Source organism: Dunckerocampus dactyliophorus, chromosome 9, assembly GCF_027744805.1.
Source record: "Dunckerocampus dactyliophorus isolate RoL2022-P2 chromosome 9, RoL_Ddac_1.1, whole genome shotgun sequence".
NCBI lineage: Eukaryota > Metazoa > Chordata > Actinopteri > Syngnathiformes > Syngnathidae > Dunckerocampus > Dunckerocampus dactyliophorus.
This window is the reverse complement of record NC_072827.1, coordinates 21,916,870-21,944,709: the sequence shown is the minus strand read 5'-3', so window position 1 is coordinate 21,944,709 and position 27,840 is coordinate 21,916,870. Positions and strand designations below refer to the sequence as shown.

At 41.2% G+C, this 27,840-nt stretch overlaps 1 protein-coding gene across 7 annotated transcripts in view; it reads left to right on the top strand.

Moving 5' to 3' along the window:
• Window positions 1–25,755, top strand: part of lmo7a (LIM domain 7a) — a 64,420-nt gene extending 38,665 nt beyond the window's left edge. The window contains exons 9-35 of one of the 7 annotated variants that reach the window (XM_054786899.1): window positions 568–814; window positions 912–1,193; window positions 1,526–1,825; window positions 2,638–2,730; window positions 4,281–5,034; window positions 5,675–5,684; window positions 8,452–8,470; window positions 9,393–9,507; window positions 9,764–9,903; window positions 10,600–11,221; window positions 11,293–11,538; window positions 11,720–11,834; window positions 12,665–12,826; window positions 15,481–15,656; window positions 16,138–16,201; window positions 16,357–16,413; window positions 17,563–17,588; window positions 17,699–17,806; window positions 17,880–17,966; window positions 19,178–19,752; window positions 20,103–20,143; window positions 20,362–20,520; window positions 21,006–21,183; window positions 21,298–21,603; window positions 22,948–23,056; window positions 23,534–23,636; window positions 23,805–25,755. In XM_054786899.1, coding sequence (XP_054642874.1) covers window positions 568–814; window positions 912–1,193; window positions 1,526–1,825; window positions 2,638–2,730; window positions 4,281–5,034; window positions 5,675–5,684; window positions 8,452–8,470; window positions 9,393–9,507; window positions 9,764–9,903; window positions 10,600–11,221; window positions 11,293–11,538; window positions 11,720–11,834; window positions 12,665–12,826; window positions 15,481–15,656; window positions 16,138–16,201; window positions 16,357–16,413; window positions 17,563–17,588; window positions 17,699–17,806; window positions 17,880–17,966; window positions 19,178–19,752; window positions 20,103–20,143; window positions 20,362–20,520; window positions 21,006–21,183; window positions 21,298–21,603; window positions 22,948–23,056; window positions 23,534–23,636; window positions 23,805–23,827 — 5,117 coding nt within the window. In that variant the 3' untranslated portion in view covers window positions 23,828–25,755. Of the gene's footprint in view, window positions 1–567; window positions 815–911; window positions 1,194–1,525; window positions 1,826–2,637; window positions 2,731–4,280; window positions 5,035–5,674; window positions 5,685–8,440; window positions 8,471–9,392; window positions 9,508–9,763; window positions 9,904–10,599; window positions 11,222–11,292; window positions 11,539–11,719; window positions 11,835–12,664; window positions 12,827–15,480; window positions 15,657–16,137; window positions 16,202–16,356; window positions 16,414–17,562; window positions 17,589–17,698; window positions 17,807–17,879; window positions 17,967–19,177; window positions 19,753–20,102; window positions 20,144–20,361; window positions 20,521–21,005; window positions 21,184–21,297; window positions 21,604–22,947; window positions 23,057–23,533; window positions 23,637–23,804 lie in introns of all 7 variants that reach the window. The other 6 variants (XM_054786893.1, XM_054786897.1, XM_054786894.1 and 3 more) reach the window with 6 other exon arrangements.
• The last annotated feature ends 2,085 nt before the right edge of the window (window positions 25,756–27,840 follow it).

The following is a 27,840-nucleotide window of genomic DNA, read 5'->3' as shown; positions in this document are numbered from 1 at the left end:
TGGGGTTACACAACAACTGCTAATCTTCCAGAATTTATGACCGGTGGCACATGGGTTCTAAATAACCTTAGAACGTTAAACCAGAACAGAAATAAACACAAAAACGCAGCGTCTCTATTGAAATACTTGTGTCAGTACGTTTCGGTACGTATGCTGTGTTTGACAGCGTTGCGATGTGCCAAATCAATTCCCGTCATTGTGCACTTACCAGAAATAATGCAATATATACCCGCTTCCTCTTCTTCTCTCCTTTTTAATGGTAAATTGCAACCACTTGCGTTAGTCCCTCCCCTTCGGCTACGTAGCCAAGATGGTGACTATTGAGGGTGGAACGTGTCCATCTCTGTGCACTCACCATCTTGGTGTGCTGTTAGTTTTTCTGACAAATACACCACATGGTGGCGGTGTTATTAAACCCCCCATAAGTCGGATTGATATAAAATTTCTCATACATCTTATATAAAAACGCCACTGTAGCTTTAGGGTTTTAAAATGTAATCAAGATTGGTTAAAAACATGGCCGCCATAAAGCAAAAAATCTGTCATAACCCTCTGTCCACGCTTTAGGTTGTTACAGCGACGCCGAAGCAGACGCAGCCTTTAAGATGGCCGACAACAAGGAGTCTGTCAGTTACCGCCGCTCTCTAGTCCTCACGCCAAAGGTCACCACCCAGTTCAACCAGTTCCTGCCCACTAAAGACAAGCCTTCGGGGTATGTGCCCGCTCCCCTGAGGAAGAAGCGGACCGACCGCAATGAGGACAACCGTCGCAGTTGGGCCAATCCGGTGTATGAGGACGAAGCCCCGCTAACCAGGTACTGGTCTTTGGAGTTTTATGACTGGTGGTGTTTGGATGTCGTTGATGCTCCATGTTGGTGCTGGTGTTGTTTCCTGTCCTGGTGGTGTCCTCAGTGACACCAGGTCTTCCCCTGACAAAAGTCACTCGTTCTCAAGCGCTCACCAACCGTGGGCCTTTGAAAGCGGCAGCGACTCTGACTCGGACCGGCCGGACCCCGACCTCGTTCTGGATGACCTGGCCAGCAGACGTTTCCACACCCCTTCGCCAGTGCCCCCCGCCAACTTTGCTGTGCCCATCAGCCCCAAGGGAGCGGGCAAGGGGCTGCCCGGGGGCCCCTGGGCAAAGGCCTCTGTGAGCCTCAGTGTTGTGTCTCAGCAGAATGTGGCCTGCCTCAGGTCAGAGAAGCGGCGGTGTGGTTGTGTTGTGTGGCGAGAGCGCAAAAACGTGAACGCTTCCTTTGCATTTGATCATCGTAACAACGGGCGACACCTTTGGACTTTATGCTAACAAGGCTGTTTTTGTTGGGTTGACTTTCAGCTGCACGGTCTTCATTTGCCTCATTTTAATTCGCTTGGAGGAGCATTTTGTTTGGTTTCAAGCTTGCGTTGGTTTGAGAGCTGTCGTGCTCCAGGATCCTCTGCCTTCTCGTCTTGAGTGCCTGGTGTGCCGTGTTTGCTTAACACAAAGAAAATGCTTTCACAAGTGTGATTGCACCATCTCTCTCAAGCAGTGGCGGCCCCGGCGAGGGACCGAGGGTGGAGCGCCACCCCGTGGTGTCCACAGACAGCCTTTTCAGGGAGCTATACGGCGACTCCGAAGATGAAGACGATGAGGTAGGCTACGCCGACCCCGTTCAGGATGACCTCTATGCTCGCAAGATGGGAGCCAGACCCCAGGTGGCTGGTGGCTGCGCCCCGTACCACAAGTTCTTACCAAAGTTGTGGACGCCGGAGGACGACATTCACATCCAGAAGATCAAGCTTGGCTCTCAGAGGAGGCCGTGGTACAAGCAGATGCAAGGGTTCAGGTGTGTGAGGGACCAACAGAATCAACATGGGAAGAAAGATGAGACGCTCACAGGATGCTTGACTGGGTGCAGAATCTAACGAGATCCAATACAATATAAGACAGTATTTTTTTTCCTTAGAAAAAAACAGGTCGTTTTATATTTGGGGTCTTGAGATTTGTACATGCTAACCAGCGGGTGGTGCCAATCGATTTCTCCCCCAGCCAGTCATAGCTTTTCTTCCTGTCACACACCACAAACACTAGCTTTTAAAATATCAATATATTTGTCGAAAATCAAGTATGAAAAAAGTATTTCAAAATATTTATCTTTTCATCCTGGATTTTTTTGGTAAAATTATTAGCATTATTTTTTGTTTCAAATACAAGAAGGCCAATATTTTTATTTGTATTTTGCTGTATTTTTGTGGTATTGTTCAAATATTAAAATTACTGTGATAATATATTGATATCCCTAATGCACACAACCACTACAATAATAAATGTATTATTCAGTGAATACTTCTCTGACAGTGCCATCAAAGATCAAAATAGAGCATTATTATCTCAGTAAACGCTGAAGTCTTGTATTGGATCTTATTAGATTAGCGCAGGTGTAGCTAATGAGGTGGCTAGTTACTAATAGATTGGAGTCCTGCTTCTTGCTAGCTTCCCTTTTCTACCAGTCACATTTTCCTTAACATTCAATGCGTGTCTCCTTCAACTTTTCACTTTCTAGAATTCTCTGGTTTGTTTTTTCTTTGCTAACCTTCCTTTCTCTCTCCTTCATGGCTACTCTTCCTTTTCCCTTCACCTTGTGATCCTGGGCCTCAGCCATGAGAAGTCTGGCTCCTCCTCGGATGATTCCAGTCCTTTCTTCTCTTGCACCCCCACGCACAAGACCGCGGTCGTCGTGCACGGGAAAAGGTCTATACAGCTGCACGATGTCGGTCGGATGCTAGACATGCTAGACAGAGCATCCTAAATAAAAGAATAATCATCTGTTGCCTAATCATAATACAATCCTGCTATGAGAGCAGCTCTATTGTGATGGAAAATTGCAATTATCCAATCATTTTATTTTATAGCATATAGAGCCTGGAAGAATGCTGCACATCCATCCATCCATCCGTATGAAATACTGTTACATACGCAATATGGACAAAAGTATTGGGTCTCCTGGCCATTCCACAAACAGCAAGCGTGTCCAAATTTTATGGTTCTGGTTTCATTTGATTTGAACATGCGTGCAAGTTACAACGGAATACATCACGTAATTCAATTCACAGTTCCACATGTCCAAAAGGAGTAGGAAGAAGCAAAGCTTATTTAATCGTAACCCCCTCCCTTCTGGACAATCCGTTGCTAAGTCCCGCCCGTGCCCCTGCAAATACGTTTTGCTGAGTGCTGTCAGGAGATTAAAAATTGAGATATTATGATCAATTATGATCTGTAATTAATTGATCTAATTAATCTCACCTAAAATTGCTGTGAAAAGCCCTCACCTTGGGGTATTTTCATTTCAATTCATGACGTAAATGTGGCAGATCAAAAGATTGCTATATAACAAAAAAGTGGCTTTAAAGTCATTTACTGTTTTTAACAGACGTGAACAGATGCAGTCCTAGCCATTTATTTTCCGCTGTATTTGAGTGTCCGAAGTGCTGCCTGCAACTTAAGTTTCAAACACCAGGCTGTAATATTACTATTAGAAAATAAAAATGAAATAGAATGCGCTGAAGTTAACACATCAGAAAAAAGTAGAACACTTTTCTGAGCAACATAATTAATGCGCTAAGGCTAAACTTGAGCTGCTTTGATGGTCAACTAACTCCTCCTTATATCGTATGTCACTCTACCTTTATCAATGGTGCCGTCGAGGCGTTTCTGAAGCATAAATGTCCCGTTCATTGGACCGACAACTCTCACATGCTCCTCCATTTTCACGTCTCTTTTCTGCTAGTCACCACTCCTCACCTTGCCCTCCCAAATCCAATGGGAGGGCAATGTTCAGCAGCTGATGCTAAACAAGCTCCAACATGATGATTGACCATTGTTTTCCACCCCCAACAACTCAAGCACAAGAAGCCCTATGCACAAAAACGATTTAGATTAGACATGAACATTTCTATTAATCTGATTTAAAAAAAGAAAATGACTTTAATTAATTAATAGCAGTGCCACAGTGTGGTGTACTTGTCAAAAAAATAATAGCACAGGCAACACAGCAAGGGTGCGTGTTTTGACAAATGTTCACCCTTTTTTGCGCCGCAGTTCAGGAGTAGAAGCTTACACAAACAAACAGTCCCACATGTTAGGGGCTGCTCACCCCGGTCTAGTCCCAAGACTTTTGTCCACATAGTGTATCAGCAGTGAGGCTTCTTGAAGTGTCCTCCCTCCTATCCTTGATCTTCAGTCCACATGCATGCACTCATCACCTCTCTGTCCTTGTCTCTCTTGCCTGCCTCCTCCTGCAGTCCCTCTATGCACCCACACTCCCCTCCACCACTCCCCAAGACCACCCAGTTAGAGACCCCGCCTCTGGTTTTCCCTCCAGTGGATCCCACCGCCGGTCCCAGACTGGTCAAATGCCAGAAGTGGCCCCTCTTTGGGCGCCAAGACCCCCGTGAGCCCCCTGATCCTATCGATTATGAGAGCATTATTCCCGACTTGGAGAACGACGACATGTTTGTGAGGCGGACCCTCGCCTTCCAGTCCAACAAGGAGCTGGCCACGGTCAAGACCCCATTGTTTGCAAGGCGCCGCCTGTGGACGTCTGAGGAACAGCTCAATATCATCACCCAGCGTTACATTACCAACATGCAGGAAGAGGAGTTCCCTGACATTGAGCAAGACGACGTGGTCCAGCGTAAGGAGAAAATCCAGCAAACCCAGCAAAGACGACCCCTTTCAGGTGCTCCGGACAACTTCTCCCCAATGTCCATCCCTGAACCGTGGGACCTCCCAGCAGATCTGAAGACCAGACTCCTGTGCCCGCCATGCCCTCTCACCCAGCAGGCATCCAAGCACAAATCCATCACCAAGGAGACGCGTCCTGAATCAGATGACATGCTGGTCCGAAAGCTTACAGCGTGTTCGCAGCAGAGCTCGGCCAATCAAACGAGCCCTTCGGTGCCAATTTCCTGTAACGATAGTGACCTGCAGAAGTGGCAGGCGATCAGGAAGGCTAGTCAGCTGAGACACAAGAAGAGGCTCATGGTGGAGATGCTAGCCGCTCTCAAGCTGTAGCTTTTAAGTCTTTAAATACATGGAGTCTCTGGTGTAGGATTTGTTGTTGAAACTTTGAGATACAGTGGAACCTGTTTAAAGGAAAACTGCACTTTGGGGGGGAATTTTACCCATCATCCGCAATCCTTATGTGAGACATGAACACACGTCTTTCTCATTTCTGTGTGTTCTAAAGATAAAAATACAGATAAAAAGAGACATCTCAGTATGGCACATAAGGGGATCCACCTCCAAAGACCGCTATTCAAAGACCTCCAACAAGGTTTTATGGTTTTATATACATGCTGTGACCATGTACAAGTAGTAACAGGTGCATTCATGATAACTTTAATTCCGACACTAATTTGTGTATTTTGGCCATTCTATGCGGAACGTTTGAAGCTCCTCGCCGCATTGACTTCACATAGCAATATAGAAATGAACACCTACACCTAGCTTCAACCTTTTACTTTTCCAAACTCAGAAATAAAGACACAGCAGCAGTGGTGGCATCTCGAATTTGTAGCCTTACCTTTTGGGAGTGGTGTGAGGAATTGTGAGCGCGACGCCGCGGGCGAATCTGTGGTGAAGCTAGTCGCTAGCCGGTGTGATATGGCTAAGTGTCAGTATGCCTGTAACGTAGTTCGATCGGTGTAACAATGTTAATAATAATAATAACAATGTCGCTATAGCTTGGTTAATATGCACTTCGCATTATATGTAAATGGAGCGTTGTTGCCGCTTTTTGGAGACTTTTTCAGAAGCCTTGATAGGCGGAATAAGTCATTCCCATATGTGCAGTAATTAGCTGTCTGTTTTTATCTGTTATATCTTTAGAACACACAGAAAAGAGAAAAACATGTGTTCATGTCTCATATAAAGATTGTGGATGATGGGAAAAGTTCTAAGAAAAGTGCAGTTTTCCTTTAAGTCAAGCCTATGTGTGTTGACAACCCGCCAGTCAACCAACTCATCAAGTCCTGGTCAACCTTGTTTTTCTGTTACTTTAAAATGCCCACTTAAGTTGACGTCGACACACTAACAAAATGCATCCATTTGAATTTTTCACAAATGGAGGAAAATGATGCCAACAAACTACAGTAGGTTCAATTATTATCACCCTTTCTTCTTTTGTCTTTAGCAAAAATCACAAGTAAATATGCAAGCAATGGCTGTTTCCGGTTATCTCGACAACCGCTTGTGTCGACATGAGTCTCCCAATCTGAGGGACGTCGACTTAAACGGGTTCCACTATATTTAAATCTGCACTGAGGAATTTTTTGAGGTTGTTTGTCGTTGGAATGAATCCCAATGCAGGGACATGATTGAAGTTCTTTAGCTTGTACATCAAAACAACTGCTGCATGTTAGCTTCGTGAAAGCATGATTTACTATATGAATAAATCACCATATTTCCTAAAGTAATTCCTGCTGCTCTGTTGCATGCCGTGCCCCAATTTAATAAAATATGTAAATAAATAAACACCACACCTCAAACAGATGCTTCCGTTTTGTAATCGAAGGGAAAAAACGGAGCATCACTAGGTGGCAGTAATTACCTTCACTATGACTGTGTCGTCATTTGTCACGGTGATGGACATCTTTACCAAGACACAAAATGCTCACAGAGCAGATATGGCATCTGTAAAGCTGAAGTTTCGGGTGGCATTTTATGTTACCCTGTGCTTATAACTGCTACAAAAAAAAAGATGGAGCCAAAAGAACTAGATTTCAAAATTTTGTAAAAAAAATATTTTCTTTGAATCCAAAAACACAAATACATTCAATTTTGGTTGTTTTTTGGTTGTTTTCTGAAAGAGTATATCATTATATATGGTAGTGTAAAATAATATAATAAATCAAAAACCTTTAAAAAATGTAGACTTTTCATTGATCACTTACTATATAATACACTTATCATAATAAGTACATTGGTATATATATATTATTATGATTTTGAATATCTGTGGGCAAAAAGAAACAACTTTTCATTGATCAGTTACGATATAATATATTTATGGTAGGAAATATATTGTAATATACTGTGGACAAGTGTTGCGAATTAGCACATGCTAAAACACTGAAACAATGCATCTGGTCTGTCCAATGTAATTGTGATGTCCACATCAAATAAACAATAAATAAATAAATAAAATCATAATATTTGTAACTATGATATAGGGGAAAAATGCAACAAGTAATGTTTAATATTATGAAATAATATAATGAAGCAAGAAACAAAAATATAATATACTCATATACTCATACTCATTTAATCCTGATAATATTATAAAATAATACAACAAAGGGGGAAAAAAAAGCTTTTCATTGAACAGCAACATTACAGTATAATATGTGTATATACTATATTGTACTAAATATTGTAATTTTAATTATGCTTGTTTGCGTGTGGGGGAAAAATACAACAAATTATATGATATTATAAAATAATAAAATACATTTGAAAAAAAAACTAAAAAAAAGGATACTTCTCATTGGGCAGAGAATATCCAACATCCAGCCATCCATTTTCTATAATGTTTGTCCTCACTAGTGTTGCAGGTATGCTGGAGCCTATCCCAGCTGACTGTGGGCGAGAGGCAAGGTACACCCTGGACTGGTTGCCATCCAATCACAGGGCACATATAAACAAGTTTTCACTCCCATTCACACCTATGAACAACATAGAATCCCCCATTAACCTAACATCACATGCATATTTGTGGAATGTGGGAGTAAGCCGAAGTGTTAACTTTCTAACCGCAAGGCTACCCAGCCTATGTAAAATAAATATTTAAAAATTATGATTAAACTACAGTACAACAAAAATATCATTGAATACATTTATACATACAGTATCTAACAGTATAGATAATAGAAGTTTGGTACCTGGAACTCTGTAGGAGCATCTGTGACTGTATGGGAAAATAACGTATTTGAATCATGACATCTGCTTTTTGTTTTCTCATTAGATCTGCTATTAATTTAGCAGAAAGTACTGGACATGAATAAATAATACATTTTAAAAATGAATATATTTCATTATCCTGTGATGGAATACATATGTTCGCACCGACAGTGAGAATCTGACACTGTCATAAAACACACTAAAACACTTTCAAGTAGAGCGGTCGGCACCATAAATTCCTCACAGCATTGATGGCAACCGTATACTGTATATCAATCTGCTCCCACACACAAGCACAAAGCAGCCGTTATACTTCACCGCTATTTACGACACCACTTTCCATCCTCTTGTGCCGCAAAATGTCACATTTAGAGACATGTGGGTGTCAAAGGTCAAAGCTATGATGTCATCTTACAAACACACACACGTACACACACGCTTGCTTTTAAAAGACTCATGTCTCTGGCCTCTGACCCCCTCTCCCTTCCTTGTGGTTTCCTAGACAACGGCAAGCGTCGGACAGTTTCGACGGGTGAGTTGACACGGGCCACTCCCAGGAATGTAGCACATTTTGTTGGCTTTTTTTTTGCTGCTGCTGCTGCTGTGCTAAATGCTTAACACATGACACAGCCTGTTTTGGAGTGTGTGCGTGCGTTTCGAGGCGTCCAAGTTCAAGGCCATGGTGGGGCCTTTTCCAAAAAGGTTAAATGAGAAAAGATGTGTGCAAAAAACAATACAAATTCATTTGTACAGGTGAGTAGGGAGTTGCTGCTTGTGTTTTGCTTGATGGCATGGGGGCACTGTTCACTAACCGGCTCAGCTTGTTGCGCCCCTCGGTGGTCTTCTTTTGTACTGTCAGTGTGTGCAGAAGAAAAGTGTGTTTTGACTAACAGCATCCAGGCAAACATACGGACATTGTTTGACATGCTTTGTTTGACAACTGCAGTGATGATAACAAATTTGTCTAAAAAATATGCAAAACAAGAACTATTTAGAATATTTTCACTGTGTATGGCTGATTGTTTTATTTTTTGTTTTAAATGATAATTCACCCCAAGATTTTGGGGGGTTTGGGAGTCAAAGGTCACATCTGCAGGTGCTTTTTTTTTATTTAAAAATTTTTGTATTTTGCTTTAAATGACATCTGAGCCCACTTATTATTTGAGCCAGATGTTTTTAAAATACATGTATTACAGTAGACTTATTTTATTATATATAAATATTATATATTTTATTGTATTTTATTTTGTTTTACATTATTATATGTAATAATATATTACATATATGCGTTATATAATGTAGCGATATATAAAATCCTATTAATTTATTTTTATCTTATCTTATTTATTTATTTATTTATTTATTTATTTTTTACAGTGCTGAGACAACCCAGCCCTTTCTAAATGGAGACAAGCTCTTTTCTCTTTTTTATTTCTTTTTTTTCCCCATTATAGGAGCAAATCAACAAGTGATATCCCGGAAGAGCCCCTGGTGACCCGTCGGCCTCACTACGAAGAGCTGGAGAAGTATCGTGAGCAGGTCAAGCAGAGTGAGGACAAGTGGCAGGATGTGAGTATAAACAGAACACAGAGGGATGGCCCGCTCTTTCAGAATTTGTTGTATTAGTAGTAGTAGGTAGTACACGAGTGTATGTCCGTCTACTGTCGTCTGATTGGTGTCATAGTGAAATAATGCAGCCTTTAAACAGCATTTAGGTCACACAGTCCCCAATCCGCAGCGGTGTTGGGTCAGGAGGAGCCTAGAATACGCAAATAGAACAGCTTGTCGTTTTTTTCCCCCTGCAACGTGCCTTTCTTCATCACAGGACCTGAGCAAATGGAAGAACCGCCGTAAGAGCGTCAACTCTGACATCGTGAAGAAGAAGGAGGAGAGGGAGAAGGTTGAGCAGATCACGTACGGCAGCAATAGAAGGTCCAAGACCTTCAAGGAGATGCAAGAAGACAGGTAAGAAAGCCTAAAACTGAGCATTAATGTCCAGATCTTATTATACTGTCCAGGTGTACCTGTATTGATACATGCAAAAAATATTGTATACCATTTTTTTTTTTCAAGCCAAAAATCTGTTTCCAAAAACAAGTTTTCAAAAAGAGGTGTTGTCTTATATTCAGTGTCATCTGATGATTTTATTACATGTGTGTGCACATTAGATGGCACACACATACCACCAGTGGTACTCGTACTTTGGTTTGAGAATCGATGTATTATCCTGTCAATGCAGTACAGTATATCGTATGACCAGAATATAAGACCGTATTTTTTTCTCTCTTGGAAAAAGTCTGAGAAAGGTGGGTTGTCTTATAGCCACATTGTAGTGATTTATACATGCAAACCAAACAAGCCAGTCAGAGCTTTACTTCCTGTTCCTCACACAATACCGATTTGCTCATCTTTTTTTCATCTTATATTCGGGTCAATACGGGTACATCATAAACATGCAGAGGACCAGCTTATTTATTGTCAAGAAAGCAGACAATTTCTTGTCAAATTAGTTTTTCTTTCATGTTTGGAGTCATAAATTTCTGTCCTGTTGTCGCTTTTATTCTTTATCCTGAAGTACGTTTGGGGGAATACGTTTTGGAAGCCCTGCACTAAACAATTTTCTTTCCATTTCTAACTTTATGTCCTTTACCGGGTCCAAAGAGACAACAGGCGAAACAGCAGCATCGGGAGTCGAATCAGGACACTCAGCTTTGACGACGACCAGGATGTATTTGAGAAACCAACCCCTCGATCCCGAGAAATCCTGAGCCGAAGCTACACTATCGACACTCCTTTTCAATCCTCTAACTCAGTTGCGCCTTCACAGAAAGAGGATAATCATCCGGCTTCTTCCCAGACTCGGGTTAGGTCCACGAAGCAGGAATCTGACACGGTAGACGCCCCTGCAGGGACCACCAGCCGCAGCGCATTCCACAGACCCAAACCCTCAGGAGCTGTATCCTCTATGAGAAGTTCAGTCTTCGAAAACACCAGCACTGTAAAAACTGAGGAGACGTCAAGCATTGTCTCCGCTTCAAGAGCCCCACAAAAGGTGCCAGCACCAAGAAGCCCAGTCAACGTGCAGCCACCGTCCTTTGGTTCCACTTACAAACAACCACAGCCCAGTGCCATGAAAGCCAACCCTCCAGCGGTGTCTCGGGTGTCTGCCTCCCTTCCAAGGAGCTACCAGAGATCGGACAGTGCACGCCTGACCTCAGTCGTTGCACCAAGACCGTTTGGGACCCAGGCGTCCCGTGTTGGGTCACTTACCAGGTCCTTCACAGTAAGTCCCAGAGGCGTTCTGTAGTAAGACTCGGAAGTGGGTATTCCAAGATTCACTGTTTGTCTCCACAGTTGGACGACTCCAACAACCGTGTCAACGGGGACATTGCTGTTTCTAAGAACTCGTCGGTCCCCAGCCGCTACCGTCAGTTCATGACCCCAGAAGATGAGGCTGAGTCCCAGTCGAGCCTCGCCCACAGCAGTGAAGACGAGGATGAGCAAGAGGAGACCGCCGGGAAGACCGTCACCTCAACCTCTAGCATCTTATCCGACCAGGTTCTGGTCAAGAAAGATGTTCCTGCCAAGGATTCCAACCAGGTAAATATGGATGATTCAAAAACTAAGGGAACAAACTGAGGATTCCATTATGCTGCTAGAGTGCTGAAGAGAACACCTCTAAGGATGCAAAAAAGCAATGAAGTCAACATTCTTCCCAAGCTCAACTCAGGGCTTCCATAGTTTGTACATTAAACCTCAAAACACTGGTGTTGCCTTGTAGGAAAGCTCCTGCGAGATGCGCATCAACTTGAACCAGAAGCCCAACAGCAGTCGAGACTTCGGTTTTGAGGCGGCGTGGGACTCAACGGGAGCTCACGTCACGTCCGTCCAACCAGGTATTGGCAGAAATCTATTCTAATCCCTCAAAACCTGTCATAAAAACGTGTCTTCATTATGGGTGGTTTAACCAAGACTTTTAGGAGTTGAGACCAACAAAAATTGTCATGAGACCAAGACTGATCTTGAGTACTACAACACAAAGCTACTTGTCACCTATCCACTGCACAGTTGTTGTTTTTTTTACTTGAAAATAGCACTGCGCAAAGCTGCGAAACCCATGTTGCATTCAACACATCGTTCGGAATGACACATGCTAACACACAATGGAGGAGAACAAGGGTCTCCAGTATTTACTGTAGTATATGTGGCTGTTGTTAAGGCAAGGAGACTGAAGGGCAACTGAAGAAATGGCACTCTACAGCAAAGCTACCGTTGGCATGTGTGTTATTTTTGCCATTTATAATGTAATTACAAGTTTGCTCGACTAATGAGCAGCTATCAGCCTGCTTGAATTCCCAGGCTACCAGGTACTAGACATAATACCTGCTAAAACTTTTTTTTGCCAATGGAAACACATCAACAGCCACGTGGAGCTGAGTAGGTACCACAAAATGGAAAATGGGCAAAATTATAGTAAGAACAGAACCAGGTGGAGCATTTTTGTAGTATGCATCATGTTTTTGAGATCATTGCGGTACCAGACATACTGTATGTAGGGCAGCATCTAACTGTGTCAGACCTTCTGGGTGTGAGCCTCCCTTTTCCACTGAGACTGCCCCACAATGCAGTTAGTGTGACACAGTAGTTCCCACATTATTTACTGCATATATTATTTTTTGAGCCTGCCAGGCTCTGACCCAGTCCTATTATTGTGTCTTTCCCACAGGCAGTCCTGCTGAGATTTTCCGGTTGCAGCCCGGGGACGAGGTGCTGATGGTGAACGGCCACCGGGTGGCAGACATGAGCTATCTGGACTGGAAGGCCAGCATGGATGAGGCCCTGCAGGAGGGCAGTTTGGTGATGGATGTCAGGCGTTACGGCCAGAACAGTGAGTCATCTACAGAGAGAGAAAGAGAGAGAGAGAGAGAGAAAGAGTGTGTGTGTTTCAGGTATAGATTCTTACTTCATATGATGTAGGGACAAAAGTATTGGGATGCCTACGGGAAGTGAAATAACATCATCCCTTTTTTGAGGGAAGATGTGTTTCTCTAGGACCTAGGTGTAGACAATTGTCATTAGGGGTATGTGAATAAAAATGAAAAACAATTAGCGCCTAATACTCACAATTACGAGCGCACTTGAACACCTCATAGCACAGAGTGCAAGTCATACCAGAAAGAAGGATGGAGACACAGCATGAAGTTCTTCATTGCTGTGTGACTTATATGAAAAAGTAAGTAAGTTTGATGATTATGTATTGAGACGTAGGAGGTGAGTTAATAAGTCAAATCAAAGTAAAATTGAATGAGAATACAAGTTCAGCAGATCTTTGGTGAGTAAAATTGCTTTTGTACAATAATTTCATATGTATATGTCTCCAATATGAACGTATTCTCTGCTGTTCTTGAGCCCATAGTTTGAGAATCCATGTTCTAAGCAAATCCTTGGTTGATGAGTACAGTACAGTCGATTCCACTTATTTTGAAACTCCCTCTATGTCGGCCAACTCGAGTCCCGGTCTACCGTGTTCTGATTACTACAAAGTGCCCGCTTTAGTTGATGCCGATACACATGGTGGACCGCTTTTGTCGACATTTGAGGCCCTACGGGGTAATTTCTATGAAAAATTGGTCCATTTATGTTGACGTGTATGCATTTTTGTCACCGTCATTATTAACGCTAAGCAGCATGAAACGACACGTTCACACAGTGACTTCCTGTTCAATGCAAAGTAAGCTTCACAATAAAAGCATAGCACCATTTAACCTGGATTCAACCGCAGCATATAAAAAAATGCACCCCTTTTATTTTCTTTGGATTGCTAGCCACCGAAAGATTAGCAGTGAAACAATGAAATTAGCACATTCTTACATTGGAGTATGAAATCTCTTCTGAAAATAGCATAAAATAAATGATGCACAAACGGTTCCTTCCTGACAGCAACCTGCCGCAGGTTCAAAAGTCGTTTATGGTCACTCATTCTCCTTATGTTTCTGTCCAAAGTCACAGGTACATTTCTAGTTTTGGTTTCAAATTCGGCTAACTGCTCATGTTGACGTCAGCCGTCCGAGGCGCGTTGACATAAACAGGCTGCACAGTATCGCAATTAAGAGGCGTGTGTCCCAATACTTGGAGTTTTTGATCTTCTTCAATAAAACATGAGACTGATTTCGAAATTCATAGTCCCATTTGTGTCATCTCTTGGTTTCGGTTGTGTGTGTGTCAGGTAATGAGAGGCGTTAAAGAGCTTGCATTCCCGACACTGCCACTGCCACTGCCACTATTGCTGCTTGCGTTGCTAAACGGTTGTGACACTCTAAATTGGTCCATAAAGTGTTTGTGGAATCATGCGTGAATGATCCCATGACAGCCAAGCGGGCGAGGTGACTGCGACTGTTATTGTGTTGACCTTAGATATTAGCTTTTCATTTCTTCTTTTGTGCCTGCCGCTGCTTGCATATTTTTTCATTTGGTTCTAGTTCTTTTTTGTGGTGTCTTTTTGTGTCTCATCTGTTTTCCTGGTGGTGGGAAGAATGCAACATAAACACCAAGCCTGAGGCACGAGCATGAGTTTTATTTACGTCTTAATTGACTTATTTTCTCTGATTATATATTCTATATGGCAGGGGTGTCAAACTTGTGCCATGGAGGGCCGAGACACTGCAGGTTTTCTTTCCAGCCAGTCACTAAAGCAGGTGATTTTAATGATCAACACCTTCAGTTTGAGGGAAGGAGCTCATCAATTAAATCACCTGCTGAAGAAACTGGTTGGAGAGAAAACCTGCAGCGTCTCGGCCCTCCAGGGCACCAGTTTGACACATGTGATATATGGGGTACTGTATGGGTGTTATTTTATGTCTACAGGGCTCAAATACATAAAGTGAATTTCGAAGATTGTAAACTATGCCATAACTACATCCATTTGTAAAAAAATGAATTCTACTTAGCAGAAATTCACTTATCACGGTTGGATGTGGAACGAATGAACCACAATAATGGAAGAATTTCTGTACATTTCTCAAACTAAATGTTTTAAAATTTGAATGTCTAGCCGTTTGTTCGTCAGCAGGCTACTTCCTGGTTCATGGAGAAAGACATAGGACGGCGTTGTAACATTTTCCAATTGTGAAGCTTGGGGAACGTGGGTCCATTGTAACTCAAATGGCAAAAAAGTTACAATAAATTCCTCTATTTGCATTTTTATAATTTTCTTGCCCAAAATTGGGAGTTTTCACATAATCCTACTTACAAACAGTGATGGACAATACCCCTTGCTTTTGTGCTTAGCGGGGGGAACAGGTAACAGAAACACTGTATGGGTTTATGGCAGCTTTGTTAGGCTGCATGGCTGAGGAAGGTGGTTTCCCTGTCGCCCTCTGCTGCTGCTCTCTATAACAACACAATAACCTCACTTCTTGTAGTTCTCTTGATGTGCTTGGAGACCATTTGTCTTCCTAGTGGACACTAATACAAGCAATAAAATCATGTGATGCTACAAAATGCGTGTTATGTTTTTGCCATTGTTGCATTATCTGCAAGCAGCCTGGGACAGAGATCTGCCTTCCCTGCCGTTTAAAAGCCATAAGACCATCAATCTGACCACTACGGATCATCCCATACTTGTAGGTTTTCCTGACGCCAGTGGCGCTAACACGCTGGATTTCACCTCGCGTGGGGAAATATCACCTTCTGCCAAGACCCCCACTCACTCTGTGGTGGTAAGTGGACCACAATGGCACGTCCGTTTGAAGCTGATTGGTGGGGTAAGCGTTAGGATTGTGTTACTGTTTAGGTTTTGGTTTTTGGGTAAGTATTAGGTCATTAGGAGTTAAGGATCAGGTTTAGGATTGGGGTCTTTCTATATGTCTATCTACATGTATTTATCTATCTACGGTACATCTGTAAAGGTTAGGGGTTAGTTAGGGTTGTTAGGTGGGTAGGTTTAGGTTTGTGGTTAGGATTGGTTTCAGGATTTTGGATTGGGAGTTGGGGTTATGATTGTGTTTAGGTAGGATTAGGTGTTACGTTTGGCTTTAGGATTAGGGTTAGACTACAGTATATGTTTACGTTTAGGGCTAGAAATAGGTTTAGAGTTGGGTTAGCGCTAAAATTGTGTTAGGGTTAGGGTTAGGATTGGGTCATCAGGGTTAGGATTGGGTTAGGGATACTAATATAGCACTTTGTCATGCCTTTATGCAGGATGTGGCATCCAACGGAGTAGATGGTGGCTTTCCTACAGTGTCACTGACCACCATGACCAACGGTAAGGACACTAGAACATCACAGTGGGTTTGCATTGATGACTTTTGGACTGAATTTACACTGCAGGGCTTAACACTGTTTGTTAGAAAATAACCAGTTAATCTGCAATAGTGTTATTGTGTTATTAAAGCGTGTTTGTCTCCATCTCCTGTGTAGACTCAGAGCCCCTTTCTTTGAAAAACTTAAAACGGAGGTCAGAGTTTTTTGAGCAAGGTAAAAAGTCTCAAAGCAGTGTGGAGCTCTTTTTTGGCTCTTTTAGTGTCCTTGTGCATTTGTTTTGAAATGGGGTTTGCTTGCATGTTTTCACCTGTCTATTATTATTGTATAGACATAAGGAAACCAGCAAGAATCTATCTTGGGCCCCTCCTTTTTTCCATAATTTTGTCTGGATCTAGAACTCTGTCTTTCCTCCTTCAGGTGTCTCACAGTCGAGTGTCAATGTGCTGATCTACCTATGTGGTAAACCGGGTTGGGAGTGCCGCTATTTTTTTACATTTGTCCATTATAACATGGACATGCTGTTCAGACCAAAAAGGGACATCAATGTCCACCTTCAGAATATTTACTTTAAAACCTGTATTGAAGGAAAATAAATCACATGTAAATATTCAAATATACGGTCAAATCAAAACTAAATTTAAATAGAGAAGAAAATTAACATTGTTGAATAATTGGCAAAATTATGCATTGAAGCAAAAAAAATAGAAACAATTTCAATTATGGATAAAATAAAAGCAAAAATATTTTGGATGTTTTTTCAAAATTGAAAAAGTTTCCTTTGATTGTATAATTAAAACACAACATTTTTTTGCCTATCCCAGCTGACTTTGGGTGTGAGACGGATACACCTTGGACTGGTTAAAATGAAAACAAATATTTAAAAATAAAATGGCTGGACACTATGTCAGACTTTGTATATTGTTGTGTATATTTGTAAATTATAGTGTATATTATTATTGTATAATAATATGCACAGATAGATCTTCCCTTTGCTGTTTTGCATGTTCTCTAGCATGTTCTCGCTGCTCTGTCAGCACCTTCCAGACTGCCGCTCATGCTGCCTTTTGCATGCTATTGATGTGTTTGTGCCACCTTGTCATGCTCATCATCCCTCTACTGATTTTCAACTATGGACGTCCGATGTCAATATGTGATTTTTATTTATCGGGTGATCTTGAGTTGAAGTAATCAATAAGTGGGCCGAGCCTGACATTTGTTGCTTGTTGTTAATGAATGAATGATGAATACTTAATAAACCTGAGTGTTAATATGCTGCATGGTTAAAGGTTAACTGGTGCCTTCTGTCTTTTGTCTCACATGGCGAGTTGCACAAATGTTGACTGTTTGTGTCTCTTTTTCAAGGAGGAGCAGACTCTGCAACTCCAGATGTAAGTAGAACAAAGATGCTCTATAATTAATTGTGGAAAAATAAAGGAAAATCCATATAAGATGTGTATATTACAATGTATATGATGTTGATGATCCTCTCCGGCCCCAGATACCTGTTCCATCCATCACTCAGTCTTCTAGAAGCTGGTCTTGGGACCCAGAAGAAGAGCGCAAGAGGCAAGAGAAATGGCAGAAGGAGCAGGAGCGGTTACTACAGGTTCAAGAACAAAAATAGGTCAAATGAAATTGTGGTGTAGAACCAGTGTCAGTTTTATTGTTGTCTGCTGTAGGAGAAATATAAGCGCGGACAAGAAAAACTGCAGGAGGAGTGGCTCAAGGCCCAACAGGAGATCTCCTTCACTGTGGCACAACAAGAGGTAACGCAACAAACAAGATCCTATTATTTGAATTTTTGATTGACCATAAGAAAATTATATACCATTAATCACCAGTGATAACGTGTGTGGGATAAAAAGAAAATCCATAAAGAAAAAAATGCAACAATTCTATAAAATAAATTATAAAATAAATTATATTATATATATTACATTAAATAATTTTGTTGTTTGTCAAGTAGAGAGAGGGAACTAACTTTTTTAAAGACAAAAATACATATGTTATTATTAGTAATAATAATCTAAATAAAACACATAACATAACATTGATAACCAATAATAAAGTTTTTGTTGGATAAATTTAATTATTTTATTTATTTATACATTTTTTTATTTTAATTTTAATTTTCTTCTAGACAAGAAAGACAATTAAGAGAAAACAGACTGTATTAATATAAAGTGTATTGGAATACAATAAATAATGCAAGAAAAATTAACAATTTTATCAAAACTATAAAGTCAATGGAAAAAACAAATAATATAATATAAATATTATAAAATGAATAATCAATCATATTTTGTGTTGTTTGTCAGATAAAAAAAAAACACTTAATTCTGTTCTTTTTTCTTCAAATCATGTGATTTTTTTTCTTTTATCTCACCAAAATAAATATACATTTAAAATAAAAATATAAAATAAATAAGACATTTTACAAATTAATTTTATACTGTTTAACAGATTAAAGAAAACCACCCTCAAATGTGAAGCTTTTTTTCATTTGAAAGCAATGTTATAGTATGTAATGCTATTAAAACTAGTAAATATAACAGTAGGCAGCATGCTGTACATCGGACAGTGAGGATATATATACTGTATGCAGCATTATGATTATTATTTCTGTTACTTCTACTGGACTTTCTAGACTATCACAAATATAAGCTTTCAAAGGTTATGCAGCAATTATGCAGAAATTAAGCTGACAAACTCCAAAATGCCAGACTTTTTGAAATCATTGCTTATTTTGCTTACATGAATAAACGCTCATGTGGACACCCACAACACACACACACACACACACGCACACACACACACACACACAAAAAGCCCGCATTTTCATCACTTCCACTTTCTAGTTGAACAACCTTGGGATTTTATGACCAGCTTTGTTTTTTTTATCCCTCGTGGTGGTTGTAATAACATGATGATATCACGCTATCATGTGTCTAATCATGCCACTTTGTGTATCCTGCAGCCTGTCAGCCCACGCTCACCCCTCTCCTACTTGTCGTGGGAGGAGGAGGAGAGGAAGAGGAAGGAGGAGGAGGTGGAGCGACAGAGGCTGGAGGAAGAGCGCAAGAGGAGAGAGGAGGAGGAGAAGAAGAGGAGGGAGGAGGAGTTGGAGCGCCAAATACGTGAGGAAGAGAGGAAGAGGAGGGAAGAGGAGCTGGAGCGCCAAATACGTGAGGAAGAGAGGAAGAGGAGGGAGGAGGAGCTGGAGCGCCAAATACAGGAGGAAGAGAGGAAGAGGAGGGAGGAGGAGGTGGAGCGACAGAGGCTGGCGGAGGAGAGAAAGAGGAGGGAGGAGGAGCTGGAGCGCCAACTAAGGGAGGAGGAGGAGAGAAGAAGAAAAAGGGAGGAGGAACTGGAGCGCCAAAGAAGAGACAGGGAGGAGGAGGAGAGGAAGAGGAAAGAGAAGGAGTCGGAGGAGAGGAGACAGAGGGAGGAGGAGGAGCTCCTCTGGCAGAGGAGGAGAGAGCAGGAGAAGGAGGAGCTGAGGAGGAGGCAGGCAGCTGCCGAGGAGCAACAGCGCCAAGACAGGGAACAACGGTCATTATCATTATTACCAGTAATAATATCATTACTATTACTATTTTATTCTATATTGTTATTATCAGTAGTAAGTACAGTACAGTACAGTAGTATTACTATCATCATTATTGTTGGCCTCTACTGTACAACCACCAAACATTCATTCACATTTATACACCGGTGTGGGCAGCACCGGGGGCAAGGTGGGATGGGAACCAACCTTCCGGTTTCTGGACGACCTGCTACCCAAGTAGTAGTAGTACTACTACTAATACTACTCTTATAGTATGGTATAGTAGTAGTAGCACTATTGTAATTTGTTTTAAATCTAGCCTTTATGTTTATGTTGTTTTTTTGTGTTGTTGCAGGGCAAAGTCGTTTGACGAAGAGGAAAAATTTCAAAGAAAAGGTCAGTGTTGTTAATAAGCACATAGTGGTCACAATATTAGGTACAGCTGCACCGTCTAAAGACAATCGATACGAGAGCAGTATTGACTGACACCACCGTGTGTTTGCAAAGTAGTTTAGAACAGCAGCTGTAGTTGCACAATACTACTAAGAATCGTGCAGGTGTGCCTCATGTTGTGGCATGTTGTCCACATTGTTGTACGTTGCACGCCGCCACAGGTGTGTCTGTGAACCCGGGCGGCATGGTCCACTGGCTGCTGGAGGAGCAGGCCAGGAGCTCACGAGACAGGCTGGCTCGGAGTCAGAGGGCTGTGGCCGAGCTGGAGATGGAGAGGAGGAACCTCCTCAATGTTATGAGATACAGGGAGCCTGAGAGAGGTTGGCTCCGCCCCCCCTTGTCGCCACACCCAATCACTGGCTGTGATCGGCCTCTTAATCAAAACTGTCCAATCAGCATGACAATCTCACAATTACAGTGTGCATTATGTGCCATCTTTGGTGCATAGGAATTCATTCATTGGTGATAAATTGGCTGTGCTCACAATGCTGCCCTCAGTTTCCTCTCAGATAAAATTCAAAGACACATGGCACTATTGGCTTACCTGTAGCTGTGCCTCAGCTGTGGCCATTAGAGTATTACTTGCATACTACTCAGTCTGAACTTTGCTGCAGTGCTCTAGTTTCTTGCTACCCACAGTCTCCTCTTGGATAAAGTTGGAGGACACATGCAATCGTTAGCGTATAATTAATTAGCGTTGCCCTGTTGTCAATTACTTCTTTGTTGTGTGAGGCATGCAATCAAGAGTAGTTAGTAAATTTCCCAGGAAAGTTCTCACGTTTGGTTTGTCCCCCTGTGGATGCAGTCACGGGTGGCAGCCTGTTCGACTCAAAGGGTCCCCAGCCGGCATCGCAGGCTGAGCTGCAGCGTCAGCAGCTCCTGGACGACATGAGGAAAAAGACCCCCGTGCTGACAGACAGCAGCTGGATCCGCCAACGAGCCGCCACCACCCCCGGCCGGGAGGACTTGCCACCCAACCGCAGGTATGTCAGTGTGATAAGCAGCGGTGGTAGTGCGGGGCTCGCTAACACACCGGGATGGATGGTTTCAGTGGTGATGCTAAGTGGCTACTAAAGTTGGCTTGGGGGGCTTTGCAGGGGCGGCTCTCTTGATAACCTGGATAACCCCCACAATTCCTGGCGCTCGTCGTGGACACCCAGGAGTGACTCTTATATCCCAAACTACTCCCGGCACACCGCCCCCTCTGCTGGCCTCACCTTTTATGGTGGCGGGCCCTCGGGGGAGCGGTCCGGCTCAAACACCCTGCCTGCTTCCCTTCAAGGCCTGTCTTCAGGATCCGCCCCCTGGTCTCGACAGTCGCCGTCTCTTTCGCCCTACTTTCTGTCTCCCACCACCTCCCCAGAGCCTGCGTCTGATGCCGGTGATCCTCGGCAGCGCAGCAGGTAAACTTGGCTTGAGTGCAACGCTGCGGTGTACAGGTGGTGGACATGGAGGTGAAGGTGCAGCTTCAGTGGAAGTGCAAGCTAAGCACGTTTGTTTGCTTCGTCTCAGGCCATGTCCACACAAACACGGGCAAATTGAAATAAAATTGAAAATAAACGTACTAAAGTCGTATGAATACAGAAAGTGTCATTATGACATTATGTCGTAATGTCACAAGAAGGATGTTGTAATATTGTGAAAAACAGCCTGAAGTCATAATATCACATGACAAAAGTTGTGCGATTTATAAAAATAACGTTAGATGAATAAAAGTCATAACGCTAGAATAGTCAAAAAGTGGGAATTCTAAGCAAAAGAAGTTATAATATTAGAAGATTAAAGTCATCATCCATCCAGCCATCCATTTTCTATGCTGCTTGTCCTCATTAAGGTCATAGGTCAGCTGGAGCCTATCCCAGCTGACTTCAGGTGGGAGGTGGGGTACACCCTGGACTGGTTGCCAGCCGTTAGCAGTAAAATCATAATATTACGCTAAAAAGTTTGTATAAAAAAAGTTGAATAAAGTTGTAATATTACTTTACAGTACAACAATTACATTGTAAGCATGAATTTTAATTTAAACAACTATTAACTATATAATATTATGCAAAAAAATCCTAATTCGGGAGAATAAAGTCAATATTGCGTGAAAAAATGTTTTAATATTACGACAATCTTGTCTTGTAATATTACATTGAAAAGTTGGATGGTCGGAGATTCAAGATGCAACGTTAAATAAAAGTCGGACATTACGAGAATTAATATTATGAGAATAAAGATGTCATATAACGTGGAAAAAGTTGCAAGGTTACGTTGTCATCCGTCGCAACGTTCGTTGTGGTATCACAAGCAAGTGTTAGTATGTGACAAAAATGGTAATATTCCAAGTACGAAGTCTTAATAGTACGCAAAACCTTTGCAAATCTATGAGAATGCAGTGCATTAATAATGTTACGGGGAAAAGTCACAGTACTGAGATTAAAGTCGGAATATTATGAGTGAAACATCGTAATGGTACAAGATTAAAGTGGTGATGTTCCAAAAAGTGTGAATATGATGAGAAGGAAGTGATGTTTCTCCTGGCAGTGCACCTTTTATCTGCCTACACAGTTCTCTTCTACGGTGACTTTTCATTACGACGGCAACATTTTTCTCTTAATACCACAACTTCAGTATCTCATGCTTTTACTTTTTCCTTGCACTGTTGTTATGATTATGCACGTTTGTGTTGTTTTTGCACATGCATGACGTGCGTCGTGCATGTGTGTCGTGTGTGAGTGACAGCTATGTGTTGTGTGATGCAGGTCTGTGAGCGGTAAGAAAGTGTGTACGTTCTGTGGCACCACGCTGGGCAAAGGAGCCGCCATGATTATTGAGTCCTTGGGACTCTGTTACCATTTGACCTGTTTTAAGGTGAGACGGCGGGGCTGGATCACATCTGCCCCGTCACAGATTATCAATAATATTGACTTTACATTTCTATCCTCCCAAAATAATATTCATGATCTTTACTGAGGGTGGTGTCCTCCTGCATCCCGCTATATACTAAATGCTATATATATATATAACATATATATATACAGTGTGTATATATATATATATACAGTACTGTATGTATGTACAGTATATACTATATCGTTTAATGTCCTAGTTTTGTGTCCCCCTGTTCATCAGTCTGCTTTTTACTTTTGATGCACACAGCTGTTAGCTTCCAAATATGTCCATTAGTATCAGTTCATTAGCTGCCTTTCAGTTGGTTGGTCAGTTTATTAGTTAGTTAGCGTGTCAGTTAGTTGGTAGTTTAGATATCCAATCAGTCAGTCGTTGTCCCTCTTGTCCATGAGATTGTTGAAACTCCTTTTGCCTTTTTTTTTTTTTTTTTCATGTCAGTGCTTCGACTGCAAGTCAGACCTCGGTGGATCGGAAGCCGGAGCGGAAGTCCGAATCCGAAACAAACAGCTGTATTGTAACTCCTGCTACGTGCGATTCAAAAGTAAGCTAAAGTCACTTTTTTTTAAATTGGCTGATAATAATAAGGCACTTTTATTTTATCTCAATGAATTCTGCCTAGCAAAAAGTGTCGAGGCTAACGTGACCAGTAAAACAATGCTAGCATTTCTGTTGTTCCTCCATTTTTGTCAAGCATTTGGTGGTCTTTCAGCTGGCCAGCCCACCTCGATGTAACGTGAGGGTCCTCCAGAGGATCTATGAGGAGACCACGTGCTACAACAACCCGTGAGGCGGGGCCTGAGGGCCCGCTTACATCCGGCTCTCAACCATAAACTTCCGTGTCATAATTCCTGAGCATTGACTCATTTGTCTTTTACTAAAACAGTAAGATTGCAAAGGATGGAGGGGTTTTTTTTGTCCCCAAATTAAATAAATATAAGGCCAATGAAATAGAAAAATGCATTAATTAATTAAAATGTGAAATAACGGAATATGTTGTGAAATATTAAATAATTATATTGACCCAATTTATTAATTGTTAATTTCATGACCTTTTAAATGAATAAACGATGCAATAACAAAATAAGTGAATGATTATGATTATCATTATTTCAGTTGATATTTAACAATTAAATTACTGTAAATAGTGGACACATTAATACAATGTATAGCAATTATTTCCATTATTAAATGAGACAATTATCTAAACACTGGTTGGCTGGCGCCACACGTTGGCCTACTGGTAAGCGTCTTTGCCACACTGTCAGGAGATCGGGAAGATCTGGCTTCCAATCTGTTGCATGTTCTCCCCGTGCGTGCGTGGGGTTTCTCCACGTACTCCAGTTGCCTCCCACGTTCCAAAAGTATGCATGTTAGGTGAATTGGTTGTGGTTATTGTTTAATTTAATATGGTTTAATTTTCTTCCATAGCCTCCTTGAGAGCAGCGTCAAGGCAGCATTGTCTTCCAATAACACTTTAATACTGTCCTGCAGAACCTTGATATTATTGCGTAATGCTCTGTTTTCTTCCATTGGGGTTTTTCACCTCCTCAACGGCAGCACACATGGCCGCGTTTTCACCTTGCAACTCCTCGATTTCCTTTCTTAGTTCTTTGGTATCCTTGCTCAGTATTCGATTTTCTTCCATGAGGTTTTTGACATCATCAGGGACATTTGGCATTGTTGCTAGGCAACCGCTTTGGACTTCAGAAGTTAGCCAGTTAGCTTGATTTGGAACTTGGAACTAACTAAAAAGGAATGTGTACCTCTCGCCTATCCGAGTTAAAATTCAGGGAGTCGGCAAGCAGTTCCGATCTTGTGTTCGTGAAGTGTGTTCAGGAAAGCACCAAATAGTTCCGTTTTCCAGTATCATCAACAGAGCTCCTGCCTCGTACGTCCTCCCCAGTCGACAGCCAGGGGGACAAAAAGGAAACTAAATTGTCCATAGGTATGAATGTGAGTGTGAATGGTTGTTTGTCTATACGTCCCCTGCCATTGGCTGGCCACCAGTCCAGGGTGAACCCCGCCTCTCGCCCAATGTCAGCTGGGATAGGCTCCGGCATACCCCCATGACCCTAGTGAGGATAAGCGGCATAGAAAAAGGATGGATGGATGGGTTGTGAAGTAAACAGGTTCAATAGGCTGATTCATCATGAAATAATTCATAGTCAATTTCACACATTATTTCACTTTTACATTAATGTTAATTATTTATTGAATTGGCTTTATGTTTATTTCTTTTGACACATAATAAACCCCCTCCATAAGACGCATGTGTTTTTTATTTGTATGATGAAGTATTACAGTTGTGGATAAAAGGGTTCTTCTGCATGTGCTACTGGTTAAAAATTATCCATTATTAGATCTTTCCAGAAAGCTTTTTGGGGATTAAAAACAAAAAACCTGACAGGATCATCTCCTTTTTTAAATGTAATTTCATTTTGTATTATTACTGCTTTTGCCCAGGTGTTGTTAAACACTCATTCTCTCAATGTGTGCCTTTATGTCTGCAACAGGGAGAAGTAATTATGCATTGTGTAATTATCACCTAGGCTGTATTTAATAATAAGATGGAATATTATGCTGTTTTGTGAAGAATATATGATACTAAATGGCAGATGGAGATAAAATGTAAATAAAAATGCTAATCTTTGAAAATGCAGTGGTGGTATAATTTCAATGAGGACCGTCTCTCTTTTTCTCATTCTCCGAAACTAATTTGTCACACGGATTCGATTCCTGGCGCGACATTTGATGACACTTTTGATAAGCCGGCTCCTAAAAAAAAAAAAAAAAACCCTGCTGTTACATGAAATCCAATTTACATTAGCATATATTGAATATTCATACTCCTGCCTGCTTGCTTGCTGCCATTGCTCAGCTTCTCGGCAGCAAGGCGAGGTAGGAAATTGTCCTTGTCGTTCCATAATTGGGATTACGGCTGGAGGAATACATGCAAATTGGCTCTGTCAGTCTTCGGCTAAGATGTCTCAAATTCCTCCGTCCTCCCTCCCAATTTAGATTTTTCTTGGCAGAACTTTAAATCAGTTTGGAAAACAAAACCTCCTGAATGACAACCATGAACACTCACAAAAAAATTTTTTTTCCAATCTTCAATATATTATATACAAGTATTATTATTCCACAGCCGTGCTATTGTAACTGCTGTCCTCTCTTTTGCGTGCTATAACGCCAACTCACCAGTGAGGGGCACTGTGGACTAAAGTGCGAGACAGCAGTTAATGCAGTTTGTGTTGCAAAGCCGAGGGAGCATCGTTTAACGTTATGGACTCTGTGAGAGACAATGTTTGCCCAACAACGTAGCAATAATTAATATTTTATAAATACATAGTCTCATGTTTACACAAACGTTCCATCAGAAATTAAGATGAAACGATATGCAGTTTTTATTTCTAAATGCAACTTCTTTTTCTGTAAAACGGATATCATTTCTTTAATCGATGGATGGAAATGGATTTAGATTTTTTTTATTACACTTTGTTAATACACTAATTTGCAATTAAATAATTGATGCAATCGGTTAAAATACTGTATTTGATTTTTTCCAGGTTATATTGGACAATTTAATTAATGAATTGACGATTTCATAACACTATTTATTTATTTCATGACCAAATACATGTTGACCATGAAATAAATGGGTTGGATATACTGTACAGTAGTCAGGGGTGCCGTTTGCGGGGGAAATGTTAGGGCAATTCCAAGGGCCCCTGACTGAGAGTGGGCCCAAAAATGGAGATGCCTGGGGGGCCCAATATGATTTTTTTTCAGAGGGCCCAGAATTCCTGGCAGTGCTGCTACATATACTGTGCTTATTTCAGATTATAGGTTGCCAAAGCGGCACCTCTTATGCACATCTCTCTTTCAAGCACTAGATCATTAATTATTTGTGGGGGGAAAACTGCATGAAAATCTATTTAATGATTTATTAAATAATTATGTAATTATTTTATTAAATAGTTTTACAATTTGTCTTAATATTTTTGACATTTATTTGTTCAACTCCAATGAAGAACCCATAAAATGTACTGTATTATATTTGTATGTTGATGTAGTCAATATAAAACATATTTGACAGCATATTTTAAAATATGTCCGTATGTATATAAAAACATAAAAGAATATGAAATATATCAACATTTGTAGGGACTGATTTGCTAGTATTGTTTGCTAATATCCAGTTTCATCCTGTCAAATACTGCACTTTTACAAATATTCCCATTAATTCCCATAAATTCTAATTAATTATCATGGAACGCTTCCTGTGTGTAAAATGTAATTTTAAAAAAAGAAAAAGAAAGAAAAGACTTCCTGGCATTTTTGAGGAAAACATCATGGAGTGTTTTTCCACCTCAAAATGTCTCATCTTAACTAATTATCACTTATCTCAGCCATCATTAGCTGCACAGTGCTTCTTTTTATGGACTATTTTAGAAGGAACGTTATGACCAGCATTTGGTGGGATGTCAGGATTTTCTTTAATGGGCAATTACACAACTCAGTGACTGTGTCATCAACTGCCATTCATTTGCAAGAAATGTGCTTTTAGCCAGCAGGGACATTGAGTTCAAGGTTGCACTCCTGTTTTTTTTTACTATTTAAATAGTTCTCAGAGGTGCCACAGTTGTCCCTATCCTGGTAGTGTGGTGGTAGTGTGATGGTCTGGGGCTGTTTTGCTGAAGACTTGCTATGATAAATGGAACCATGAATTCTGCTGTCTACCAAAA